Below are 13,835 nucleotides of genomic sequence, written 5' to 3'. Positions count from 1 at the left end.
TGAATTAAACTATGAATTCCAAAGCTCTAGGAAAGTCATAATTACTGTGGAGCTCGTCTCAGCTTCATACTGATCTTTATACTTACACAAATGAACATACTATATTCCTCTCAAACTTTTTGGGCTGAATTAATAGCAACATTGGTAGAAAGAACCACCCACCTTTCATCGAGTGCTGTCTGAAAAGTTATTTGATTTTTTTATTTTTTTTTTCCCAACTGACAGCTGAATTTGACACTTTTAGGGAGAAGCAAGAGTGAGCTGTTCCACAACAGAGCTGAGCCTGGGAGTCGACAGCAAGGCAGGCAGGGCAGTGGTATCGCCCATGAAGGAGCAGTCCCACAGTACCTGAACAAAGAGAGCAGAACAGGTCCAATGACAGTAAACAGGGTCAAGCCAAGAGTTCAGATCTCCAGGTGAGTCTGTAGTGATGAGCCAGGTCCAAGGTCAAGCCAGGAAGTAAAATCTGTGGGTCAAGATCAGTGAAGTACCTGGCCAGATGCAGGTATGCCAATAAGGTAACTCAGGCAAAGGACCAAGGGCTTAAACATAGTCTAAGCTTTAGTGTAGCTCCCAAGCAAAGAGGGGAGAAGCTTAACAAGGCTTCTCCCAGCTCTTCCTCACACAGCACTGTCACCACAGTCTTGCCCAAGGTTACGCAGTTGTGCAGTGTTAGAGTTGGCCTTCCATAGGGTTGTCCCAGGCAGCCAAACCCATGGAAATGGGGGGAGAAGGGTTTGCAGTGCCTCTTGGTGCACTCAAGGCCTTGATAGAGACTTGGAAAAAATATAATTCTTTCTGCTTTAATGAGAAGTTAAGTAAGGTATAAACCCCTTAAATGGAAATATACTTTGTAAATCTCCTATTTCTAATTTACAGACAGTTTCTCCGCTACGTCCTATTTCTCATGACACGTTATTAACAGGGGCAGCCCTGCTGGCTCAGTGAGGATGCCTGGCATGTGCTAGGAAAGGATAGTCTAGACACACTGTAGAAGTTTTAGAAGAGAGGAGGGGCACAATACACCTGAAGCAAAATTACTGGGAGGCATGAGCAGAATTTTGAAACAAACTTTCATTTGTACTTGAAATTTGGTAGCAAATTCCAAGACAGCTTCTCATTTTCCCTTCACAATGTTGACATTTTCCATAAGGATAGAGAAACTTAGGAGACTTTATCAGTATGGAGGCTGCTACTTTTATTTAAGATGCATTTCAAAAACAACAAGCCATTAAGCGATGAGCATCCACAAGTAGTTATGTGGAGCTGAGAAGCAGGAGTCCATTTGTGCCCTTGAAAATCTTGATGTCCATGGTCCAACTGCTTTATAATTCTGTCTGACACTCATTCCAGTACACTGATGCTGGTACAAATCATGGTAATCCGGCATTCTTCAGAATGGATGTGTTAAATAATAGAGGTGATTCATTGTTGCTGCACCAAAATAGCAATGGCATAGCATTAATCACCAAGATTCTCTGATTTAGTAAGGATGAAAAGCCTGTTTTAAAGAAGAAAAGTTCAAAATATTTACATCCTTGTTCTTTAGACTTCTAAATCCACAATTAGTAATTTTAAATTTTAAAAAGACATGTTTTTAAGTAGACAAATTTTGCTTTAACTCAGTCTTACTGGGTTTTGTAGCTTCTGTGCTTTTCTGGAAGTTAAAAACACTTTTCTTTAATGAGGAACTTTTAAAGCCACAGAGAACAATTAAGCACTAAATTCTTGTCCTCTTTTTGTTAATAATCTTAAGCTCTCCGTTTAGGGATGTATTTGTAGGGTTAAACTGGACTTAGAGGCAGAAGGATGAACTTCGCTCAGAAACAGTTCTGTAAAGTGTCTGAACAACTAGTTAAGACTCATGACCTGACTCACAGGATGGATGCCACCTGGAATGACTAAATTTAAACTTGAGGTTCTATTTTTAAGCATTCACATTTTAAATGGTTGTCTATGGGTAGCTTAAGAGTTAGCCTGAGCATGCTTGACATGCACATGTCAGAAATTGTCATTAAAGGATTGCTATGCTTAAAAAAAAAAAAAAAAGTCATTGTTTTCATACAGAGGAAAGCTAGAGCTAGAGGTCAAAGCGCTGATGTCCTCCATAGATTGAAGATTATTTCAGGCTCAAAATACAGTTCTGTACAATCTGTTTCCTTGTCACTAATTCATGTTTTAAGGTATGCAAAAGCAATTCTAACTATCTCTAGTAAGACATAGAACAACAACAACAGAAATGTGCAGCCTTTTTTTGTATCAAATCAAGGTTTTTTTAAAATCAGCTTTGTTTTTCTCTTAACAAAACCTGTAATGTTGTTTGCATTTTTCAGCCTTGTACGGAATACACCTGGAAGTCATTGACTTATTATGATGACCAGAGTCATAGTGCATTTTCCAAGTTCCTTGTTCATTTTGTCTGCTATTTTCTGTGCACTGATTTTTAGTATAATCTCTTAAAGAAGGCAGGGGTTTCTACTATAGAGGATATTGGTAACTAGAGGGCAAATGATTGCCTCAAGTTTAGTTTGCTTTCATGGTGGTAAGGCATTCAACTGGAATGACTTCCCACACACACCTTTTTAAAGATCAGGTTTCCAGTGAATAGAGGTGGGTGGATAGGCAGTTAGCTTCTAGCAATGCAGGGTTTTTTAATTTATATTCTAAACATAGATAATTCATTCTTATTTAGATGCTAGAAGCAGGGTAATGATGTCATATTTTGAGGTTATTTATTTTAGCTTTAGGAATCATTAAAAATATCTTTACAGGGATATTTACAAAGACCATAATTGAGCTTTTCTAATTAACTTTTTGCTACAAAGGAAATGTTTTATGTAACCTGAATGCAATATGTTTGCTTAGTTAAAGGTGTTTGATTGTTATTGCTTCAATAAAGTTTACACAGCTCTCTCTAGCCTTCCATACTTCAGATTTTCACTGCATAGTGCGTTAAGGTAAGAAGATAGCTTCCATAATGATTGACCTAGTTTTATACAGAATCACAGAACAGTTGAGGCTGGCAGCGATGTCAGGAGACTGCCTGGTCCAACTTTCCCCCTCAGAGCAGGGTCAGCTAGAGCAGGGTGCTCAGGACTATGTCCAGTCAGGTTTTGAATATGTCCAAGGATGGAGACGCTACAGACTCTTTGGGCAACCTCTTCCAATGTTCAATTACCCTTACTTTGAAAAACCTTTTTCTTTTGTTTAAGTATTTCTTGCATTCAGTTTGTGCTTGTTGTCTCTTGTGCTTTCACTAGATACCACTGAGAAGAGTCTGCCTCTATCTTCTGCACTCCCATCAGGTTATCTATAGATTGATGAAATCCCCCCCCATGAGCCTCCTCTTCTTCAGGCTGACCAGTACCAGCCTTTCCTCATATGAGAGATGCTCCAGTCCCTTAGACACCTTTATGGCCCTTTGCTGGGTGTGCTTCTGTATGTCTATGTCTGCCTTGTACTGGGGAGTGCAGAACAGGACCCAGCACTCCAGGTGTGGCCTTAACCAGGGCTGAGTGAGAGGGGAAGGGTCACCTCCCTCAACCTCTAATCACTCTTCCTAATGCAGCCCAGGATACTGTTAACCACCTTTGCTGTGAGGGCACATTACTGACTCATGTTCAACTGGTGGTGTATCAGGACTCCAGGTCTTTTTCTGTGAGGCTGCTTTCCAGCCGGTTGGTCCCCAGCCTCTACTGGTGCATGGGGTTATTAATCCCAAGCTGCTGGACTCTGCATTTCGCTTTCAACTTCATGAGACTCCTGTTGCCCCACTTTTTTCAGACAGTCAAGGTCCCAAGTAATAGTATTCTTCAATGCAGTTACAGAATTGCATTGTGTTATATATTGAGGAGGTTTCATGGGTCCATTTATCCTCCTTACCAATCCCTCACACGTATCACTAAGAACATAGATCCACAAGATACCTTGACCTTTGCTAAGTATATATATTGTAACCATGCTCAGCTTTGTCTGTCTCTCAGCTTTCAAGTTGGTGCTCTTTTGTACATCCCTGGGGAAAAAACAGTAGGACATTATAGTGTTGTCCTCTCGGGAGATATTTTGGTACTACTGAGTTTCTAAGGAGCTGTATCTGTAAAATTGTCCACCAATAACCTTACTCCAGCCTAATAGTTCCCAGAAGCTCCTTTGTCATTCTTTCTTGAAATGTTAGCAACTGTGAGAAGGTGTAAGCCTCCTCTGTTTTAAATGGATAACCTTTCAGCCTATGGATGTAATAGTAATATAATTACAGAGATAGCTTCCAGGGAGATAAAAATGGTTGGGTTTTGCTACTAACCCCCCAAAAAAACCCAAATACTCCAGACACTCAGACCTCTGTAAGCAGCAGTTCTGCTATGGCTAATAAGTAAGTAGAATAGCTAAAAAATTAAAGAAAACACATTCTCCCCTTGAGGGGTGTAGTAGTGAAATGAAGTGAAATCTGTTGAAGCCCATATATGTACTGATTCCAACCAGGGCACTGGGAAGCTTTTGCTGTGGTGGAAAGTGGACCCATGCAAGACTGCCATTTAGGATAGGAGTCTCGCAAAGCTCTGTTTTCAAAATGACTGTTAATCTTTTGCCTTCACAGACAAAAATTGTCACGTGTTGTAGAAACAGAAAATCTCATGAATTAGTGGCCAGAATCAAGAGAGCCGTAAGTGCTAGCTCTGAACAGCATGTCTTCTAGACAGTGCCTGGGGCTTTCTCAGGTGGTGGCTGTCTTGTGAAGACTTTTTAGGAAGGTTTCAATATTGCCCTGCTCTTACATGCAATACTTAGAATCATAGAATCATTTAGGTTGGAAAAGACCCTTGGGATCATCGAGTCCAACATCAGCTTCACTCTACAAAGTTCTCCCTTACGCCATATCCCCTAAAACTACATCTAAACGAGTCTTAAACACATTCAGGGATGGTGACTCCACCACCTCCCTGGGCAGCCTATTCCAGTGTCTAACGACTCTTTCTGTGAAGAATTTTTTCCTAATGTCCAGCCTAAACCTACCCTGCTGCAGCCTGCTGCAACTTACCTGAGATTTGGGACAATAGCATTCAAGGTGGAGCTGGCCTTTTCCTCCAGAGACAGAATGAAGATCTCCTCATTGACTAGTGGTTATAAACTATGTGAGCAAGCTTAGTTCTGCTGATAGAGGACAATTGTATGGGTTTCCACAAATAGTGGGAACTTAATGTTTTCTAATTCAAATTTCTGCCAGGTGATGAGAAAATAGAAAGTAATAGCTGTGCTGCATGTGTTTTAGAGTTACAATCTACTGTATCTGCAGTCTTCATTAGTATAACTCTAAATATATAGTAATGTGTTCCAGAAGTTCATAATTTTCTCAGGAAGTCAGATATAATTTGTGAACAACCACAGGCCTACTGTGACTTTCAGGAATTCAGTATACCGTGTTCCCCCACACATACTTGCTATGAGTGGTAGTAAAAGAAATGTGGGTGTTTCTGTTCATTGCAATGTGTAATCACCTTTTGACATGTTCTTCTGTAAATTTGCAAGTAAATGTAGCAGTTGTGTAAGTGAAGAGGTAGGCATGTTAGCTTTAGCAAGCATATTACCTGCATGTGAGCCTGTGCTATAGGAAAGTAAAGGGAGCCTCTCACTTCCACTGACTTTGTGTCCTTTGGGTCAGATCAGGCAGTATTCTTCTTCAAAGACAATTTTTTAGCCCCTTTTCCACATGTATCTCCGTCCTTGAACTTGGACGGATGGAGTAATGAAAAATAAGGTTGGAGAAAGGACTTGGAGGAGTTAACTTGGCCTGTTGTCATTTTCCCTTTTCTAAAAGATGTGTGTCCGCTTGTTTACACCAGAAGCTTCATCTAATGGAAATTCCCCAGCAACGTCAGGTGGTCTGTTCCAGATCAGTGAATATAGTATTAGTTTCTCTGGGAAAATTCCACTGTAGTTATGAATGTGCACCAGAACATACAGACACAATATTATACATATCTTTATGTATCTCTATCTAACTGTAAGGAGCGTGGGGGAGACCTGAGTGTAAATTGGAATCTCTGAAATGATCAGAATTAAAAATATCCAGGAAGGGGTCAGTGGAAAGGGGATGGGGAAATAGAAGGAAAGGAAAGGGAGAAATGGAAGAAAAAGAAAGAACAGACAGGAAGCAAAGGGAAAGAGGATGAAGGAAAAGGAAAGGAAATGAAGGGAGGAAAGGAAAAGGAAGGTGAGGGAAAACAAAAGAAAGGGAGAGGAAGAAAGACGAAGGAAAGAGAGGAAGAGGAGAAAGGAAGGGGAAGAAAGGAGAGGATGGGAAAGGGAAGAAAGGAAAAGGGAGGCTGGGATATCTGTATAATTTTGTTGATCTAGTATACAGTACAGAGCCCACAGACAGTGTTATGGGCATAGTTTAAGGTGTGATGAACTGTGAAGTTTCAGCCTGGAATGTCTTAAGCTCATCTGTGTTTAAGCCAACATATTGTGGCTTTTCTACCTGGAGATCAACGGTACCACAACTGCTTGGTTTTCCCCTATTCTGTGCTGCATTGCACAAATAGTGCTTTTCACACAACTGTATCCCCAATTTTTCCAAAGGTTTTGAAGATTACAGTGCAGAACAGCACAGAATATTGTCACCTTTGTCTGGCACCTTTCCTGACCTGTGACACTCTCCAGCCTACTGAACAGTCATCTTCCATGTGCTATGCATGGATTTCTGGCTGCAGGCAGGTCCCCTGCGACCTGCAGAGGTTCGGTTCCTTCAGCTCTGCCCTTCCTCTCTCTGTGGGAGAGGAACTACCTGGGGCGTACTTCCTTTGACTGATTTAGGCATATGTACCCATCCAAGTGCCAGCACGGTTTCAATTAATTCTTAATATACCTGGCAAAGGGAAGAATGTCTAAAAAAAGTACATCTGTCGTTGTTTGTTTTTGAAGTTGGAATGAATTTCAGGTCAGCACTAAAAAAAACACAACTCCACAAAACCTTAAAGTTCATTTGTGAGCAAATGTTTTATGTACATGTTATCTGCCATTCATATATGCATCTATTTAATTTGAGCATGAGCATAATTTAGTTAATTCTGTGCCCTGTTTTTCACAGAAAACTGACAGAAAAATAGTTGACTAGCTCAGAATTTCTCAAGAGATCCAGATGCCTTACATGGAATCCAGAGACATCATTTTTTGCTAACTAATGGTTTGAAAACTAAAAAGAAGGAAGCTCCATAGGGGATGGCTTATGCTACCAGGCTCTGCTCTACTGTATGGTTTTGTTGTTAATTGTTTGCATTTTGTTGTATCTTATGTAAGCTTTATCACAGAAGAGGGTTTCTCAAACGCATTAATTTTGCCAACAAGCATTGATGGAGAGGCACAATGCTGAATGAAGATGCACTAATTAACAGATGTACTAATTCTACAAAAGCTGAATTTAAATTCTTTATAATTTACTGTAGTAGGTCAAATGTGCAGCTTGCCATGCCAAATATGAATATTACGTTTTTTAGCTTACTTCTGTCAGCAGTCCATGTGCTGCACCTATGAAGGAAAGTTAGATTTACTCCGCCATGTGAAGGCAATTCTGTACTGACTTGCGATCAAATAGCGTGCACTATGACTATCTTGTCTTATCCTGGAGATGATGCTGGTCATTTAAACATCTAGTTCTTTGGCCTCTCTGTGTGTCTGCTCTCTGGCTATACTCTATGTGAAGCACTATATCCTTCTCATGTTCTGTTTTACGAAACAGTATCTTCTTTCATTGGCTTTCACTGGCTGTAAAAATCAGCTAGTGGGACCTGGTTGTCATGTGATAGTACAACCTAAATGCAGTATATGAAACTGTCAAGTGAAAAAGCAGTCAAAATATGCTACAAATCTACTTTGCTTAATTCGTATGTTACAGTACTGGAGATGTGAGTTATCTTTAAAGCTTCTTTTAAATGTGTTGGGCATATTATCAGAATATAACTACAATATTGGTATATTTTATGCTAACTTCTAATAATCAGTTTTTTAAGAATTGCTTTTGTTAAAGAAATACCCTATTTTAAAAAACAAATTATAATGAGAAGGTGGTGGACGAAACTCTTGGGTGAATGTCATATAAAAAGGTAATGTTCAAAATCACACAGGTGAGTTTTATTTAGAAGTTTACAATTGTGACAGCAATTCACATACCATGTTTGTTTAATCTTTCTTGCCTATAAAATACATTGCAAATATTTACTGTTAAGTGCTAAGTGAAAAGCATGGAATATGATCCTTGTTAGCCACTACCAGCAATTCTTCTGTGCCATGGAGTATGTTTAGATGCCACAAAAATAGAGAAGGCATTTCTACTCTAACTACATAAATCAAGTAGCCTGTTTCTGCTTTTACTACTGGGCATCTGGCATAACGCTGTTATACTCGGGGAGGTTATGGTGACTTTGTATGCGTGTAAGAAAGGCACAGAGCCTAATGATGGTTTTGTGTAAATATGAGTGAGCGCTGTGGGTTGGATGGAAAGTGATATTTCTTTAATCTCTGTGTTCTAAATCCTCTGAGTTAGTTTCTGCTGGAGCATTTCTGTCTGAAGGTTTAGGGTTACTGACCTTATTTCAGACGATGGCTTACTGTCCGTTGAGATGCTCTCACCTGTCCTGATGAGCTGGGTGGTCAGTACTTGCCCAATGATTGCCAGCAATGGCTGCTTGAAGGGCAAGGGTGTACGGGTATTGTAGATGACTTAGCATGTTGGAGCAGTTGATGGTGTTAGGAGGGCTTAAGCCATACATATGGCACTTTTTCCAATGAATAAATGTTAGTGTGTCTTACCTAGAATATCCAACTTTATTTCTGTTCTTAAAGGTTTCTGAAAATTATGTAGGTTGTTCAGTGCATTAAAACAAAACTGCAGAGTGATGTGTGTTACATGAGGATATGAAAATTACTGGCTTGGATTATTAATGCTACGTAAAACTGAGAAGATTCCCAGAAGTCAGAGAGAATATGTTGGAGATCATTGTTACCAGAGTGTTTGGCAAAGTATCAAATGAATGCTGTAAATATGACATAACTATGATGATAAAAATAACTGAGTGAAAATACTGTGCTGTATATCAATACAGAGCATAACCAACGTGAGGCAATGTGCTCTGTGGAAAGATAATTTATTTATGAAGAAGGCATAGTGATATGCATAATGCTGGAGAGACAGGGATGGGGGGGGCTTGATTTTTAAGCTAGCTACTGGTGAGCCCTGCTGAGATGCAAACTACCATTTCTTGTCTCTGCTGACAGGTATTGCACGTTCCACTGCATTTTTACCTTTGGGGTTTTTTTTTGTTGTTGTTCCTTAAAGCTCCTCCTCAGCATTGTGGGGGCAGGAGGGAGGTTGATGTCAAAGGGCATTTTTTCCGAAGTTGGTGCTGAAAAAAGACCAGTTGTGTAAGAGTCTTAGCTGGATTTGCACTGTTATGTAACGTCCAAAGCATTAGGAACATAAATGCAGTCTCCATGTCTTCCTTGCTAGTGGAAATACTGGGGAGGATGATGTGTTTATGGGATTTACAGGGAAAACACAATATTAGTTGGAATGTCAAAATTGGTGTAGTTTCAGCCAGTTCTCTGAAAGTGTGTTCTGGCCAATGTAGTGTTCAGAAATATGTAGGGGACTCTAATATTTCTCAATTAAAGTTGAGTGTGTCTGCTGTATGGGGCATTTGGGACTGTTCTGTTAACAGTTTTACACAGTGCGAAGAACCTGCAGCAGAAAGGTAAAACATGAAGACGTGTTTTTTTCCATAAAGCTAAATAGGCCTGTGAATAAAATGAACTCCAAAGTGTCTTTTTCAAAAAATTAGTTCAGAAGGATATCTGCAAAGTATTTTATTAGGTACGATCAACCTGTACATAAATAGGTTCTGCTGCCAAGCACCTTTTAGACCTGGAAGTCAAGTCTTTAGACTTCATTTTGTCATTAGCAAAATTCCATTTTTTTAAAATAGTTTAGGAAACTTCTCTGTTAGGAAAATGCCTAAAGACTTGTTTGCAATAACGTAAGCATTTTAAGAAATGACCATATATGTATATATTAGCCCACAGACATTAGAATATTTGATTATTTTTTTTTTATAGGCAACACTGATCAAAAAGCTACATGCTCATAGTTTGGCTGAAGCATCGTTAATATAAATTTTAGGGTCTCATCCCACTCTAGTTTATACAAGAGTATATCCACTGACAGACAGCAAGAGTATGACATAGCTATTAAACTAGTTAAGCTTGAGAATGAGGCCTCAGTGAAATAAGATCATTGCAATCTTGCTGTGTCCAGGGACAGACAGCAGAGCTGAGGAAAAAGTAGACCAAATGAAAATAATATTTTCGGTGGTCTTTGTATTCTGGCAGAAGAAATAAAACAGGTATAACCAGTGCTCCTACCTTTGTAATTGTAATTTGTGCTACTTTGGTCACTGTTACAATGTCTTAGCTCTTGTTGTCTTTCAACATTGTGCGTGTGATTGATTCAGTTTCTCTAACTCCAGGTTGCTAGAGGTTTGGTATCCTGGTTGCTTCCTGGACTGCCTTTCTAAGTCAGTGAAAACAGGCACGAGCACCTTCATAGAACGAGCCATTTCACGTGGCAGTTTTAGAACTTTTTAGGTCAGTAGTTTGAAAGATATTTTGTGGCTTAGGCATGTAAAATCAAAAGTGTTTGTGTTGGGGAAAAAAAAAATTGTTGATAGACTCTGAAAGAATAGAACATTACTTGGCATTTGCCTTCTAACCTGTAGTTTGTAAAACACAGTCCTTAACAGGGGACTTTCAGCCACAGGTGCTGCTAGGTCTAAAAGGACCCAACATAAAATGCGGTGTGCCGTATTGCAAATGTTAATCTTCTCTTACTTCCCCTCCTGCATCCACAAGGTTATATTGCTTTCATATAACTTTCAGAAGAAAATACTCTGCTTCAGGAATTAGGCAGTGGGATTTTTTTATTAATCTCCAAGTGTATTTTGGTACACATTTGCAATCTTACAGATGTTGTTCAAAGGAGAAGTAGAACCAGTGGAACTGCATTTCTGAATTTTTCATGATCGTTTCTTCAGTTCTTGTCTGCCAATGCACACCGCAGGATACAAGACTGATTATAATGTGCTCTCTTTTTGTTACTAGGTCAGTACTTCTAATTCTGAGCTTGTCTGCGTCACTGGGAGTATCAGATAATTTACTCGGAAGGAAGCCTCTGACATGCTCGGAGTTAGTTTACTCAGCAAAAAGGCATCTGTGCAGAAAAGCTTATTGATTGCTCTGAGAATGCAACTTGACTGTACTGAAGGGTCTATGTGGGTCAGAGCGTATATTCCCGATCAGTAAATTAAGATGTTTCTGTGTTTGAATGTGTATACTATATGTGAAATAAGTTACTTCTAAAAAGAGTCAGCGCTATTGAAAATATGCATTCACTGTCTAGATTTTTTTCATCTTTCTTTCTCTGTCTCTCCCAAAACCCTCTTCCTTTAAAGAAATTCTTAAAAAGTAAAATCGTAGCATATGGAAACAAATTTGATTTATTTTGTCTAATACAAAATATCAATAAGTGATTTTGAAGTGCATCTTTTAAATGTATCTAATATGTATATGCATGGAATAGGAGAGTTTATATGTCCTTTTTTCTGTGCTTTAGACAGCAGATTTGTCTACCAAGTCAGTGTCTGCTACGAGAAAGCTTATTTGATGTAAATTTACAGAAAATGTATTAAACAGGTGTTCAACAAATCACTGCATTCTACTTTTAAACAGCTTGCGCTGACCCACTCAGGGGGTGTTATCTGCAAGGGGAGAAGATGCAGTGAAGGATTGCTCTGGAGGGTGTTTTGCTCACATTAGGATTAAACCGCACTTAGGAAGCTGCGCAGAAGCGGGTGTCTTTATAATTTATTTTGTGCTACAGTTATTATGTTTCTTAACCTTTCAGTGGATGGGACTGTAAGATGTGGAAATAAGGGGAAAAGGAATTAATGGTAGGGGATTCTAGCTTCTCTTTTTTTAATACTTATTATTTCTATTCTATTTTTTTGTTTCCAGTTACAAGAAAACGCATGAGACACTGAGCCATGCAGGACAAAAAGCAACAGCAGCTATCAGCAATGTAGGAACTGCTATCAGCAAGAAGTTCGGAGATATGAGGTATAGGGATCTGCTGCTTCTCTGGTCTTATTTTGAGGACAAAAAGTATGTCATCTGCCAGCTCTTCCTTCTGCATTAGTGTTTTAAAGATTCAAGTAGTCAGAGTATTTTATAATATTCATGGTTTCAATCAAAAAGAAGGGATAACAATGAATGAAGATATAATTATTATTTGAGTTCTGGTTTAAAAAAAAACAACCTGCAATTTGAAGTCCTTTTGGAATAACTTTGCAAACTCAAGGAAATGTATAAGTAAAATGGAACAAAAATATGCTGTTAGATCTTTATTAACCCAATTTTATTCATACATGGATTCTGGAGACCAACATCATCTGAAGAATACAAGCCTGCCTTGGAGGTGCTTGTGGAATGATAAATCAAAAAAATATTTCAGGCTAATTTTTATCAGCTGTTTCAAGATGTACAAAGGCAAAGTATTGTTATGCAGTTCTATGTGTAAAAAAAAAATACAATGAAAGTAGCAGGAGTAGAGGTCAGGAGAACTGTCACTTAAATGCAACTTAAATGTCAGACTTTATATGCTGATGTATGTTTAAAAGTGTTGGTCTTAAAGTTCCTCAGAATGAGAGCATAAATGAACAAATTGTACACCGTAAACCAGCACTACAGTTTTCAACTTGATAGCAGGATTACAGAACTTCTCAGGTGTTTTAGGATTTGATTTTTTTTTGTGATGAAATAATTGGACAAGGGTTAAGTCTACAATATATTGTTTGAGCTGCAGAATTAGAGCATCTCATTTATTAGAGTACTCACTTTTTTTGTCACTTTGTAATGTTTGAGGTAACCGTCTCCTAAGCTCTGTATGAGTCATTTTACAGTATTTCAAGTATATATGGTGTTTTTGTTGCAGATGGCTGAAGTATAGTTCTTGGCAGCTAAAATTTACTTTTACACTTTTTAACTTTTAATCTGAACCTTAAGAAATCTGTAGAGTCCCTCCTTTACACTTGCCTTTTACATACAGCTTAATAAACCCTCTACAGAAGTACTACTGTTTTTCGAGGTGAAACTAGAAAAAGGAAAATCTTCGTCACTGTATGATCTGCTTTACAATTGCAGTTTAAAATGGAAATGTAGTGAGTGACTTGCAACCAGGGTATGAACATAAACTAAGAATTGTTTGACTCAATACAGTTAAACATCCATAGGTAGTATGTGCCTAGAAAAGGATATAAGAATAAGGAGGCATGCAGTTACATTTTTCTAGTACATTTTTTTTTATCATTCAGCAATCTGAGAGCTGAAAACTTTCTAAAACAGAGGTTTGACCTTTTATGTAAAAGTCTCTGAAGGGCTTACTTCACTAATTTATCTTTTTTTTTTTTAATTTATTTTAACTTGTATGATCTTTTGACATTCATAACGCCTCATGTCTCCCCAGACAAACAGATAGTTACGTGGTAAAAAAGTGCATGGTTTATTTGTTTGTTCATTCATTCATCCCCTTTTCTGAGTCTCCCTGGTCTTTCTTTAGATGCCTTCTGGCTCTTCCATTATGAGAAACAGTGAGTGTAGTCCTTCTGCTGTCCCTCATTTCACTTACAATTTCCTGTGGTTTTATCATATTTCACTTCAGTTCCCGCTTTTCCAGGCTGAGGCTCCAGTTGCATGAGTGGCTTTCACAAGCCGTCTTCTTACCTTTTGTTTCATCT

At 38.6% G+C, this 13,835-nt stretch overlaps 1 protein-coding gene across 3 annotated transcripts in view; it reads left to right on the top strand.

Annotated features, from left to right (window-relative positions):
* The window catches only part of TPD52L1 (TPD52 like 1), a 59,582-nt gene that overhangs the window by 30,203 nt on the left and 15,544 nt on the right, over positions 1-13,835 (top strand). For 2 of the 3 annotated variants that reach the window (XM_074580837.1, XM_074580836.1), the window contains exon 4: positions 12,058-12,159. In XM_074580837.1, coding sequence (XP_074436938.1) covers positions 12,058-12,159 — 102 coding nt within the window. Of the gene's footprint in view, positions 1-12,057; positions 12,205-13,835 lie in introns of all 3 variants that reach the window. The other variant, XM_074580835.1, reaches the window with a different exon arrangement.

The sequence above is a fragment of the Larus michahellis genome, chromosome 3 (genome assembly GCF_964199755.1).
Source record: "Larus michahellis chromosome 3, bLarMic1.1, whole genome shotgun sequence".
Lineage (NCBI taxonomy): Eukaryota > Metazoa > Chordata > Aves > Charadriiformes > Laridae > Larus > Larus michahellis.
The sequence above is the reverse complement of the archived record's forward strand: the minus strand, read 5'-3'. Positions and strand labels throughout refer to the sequence as shown.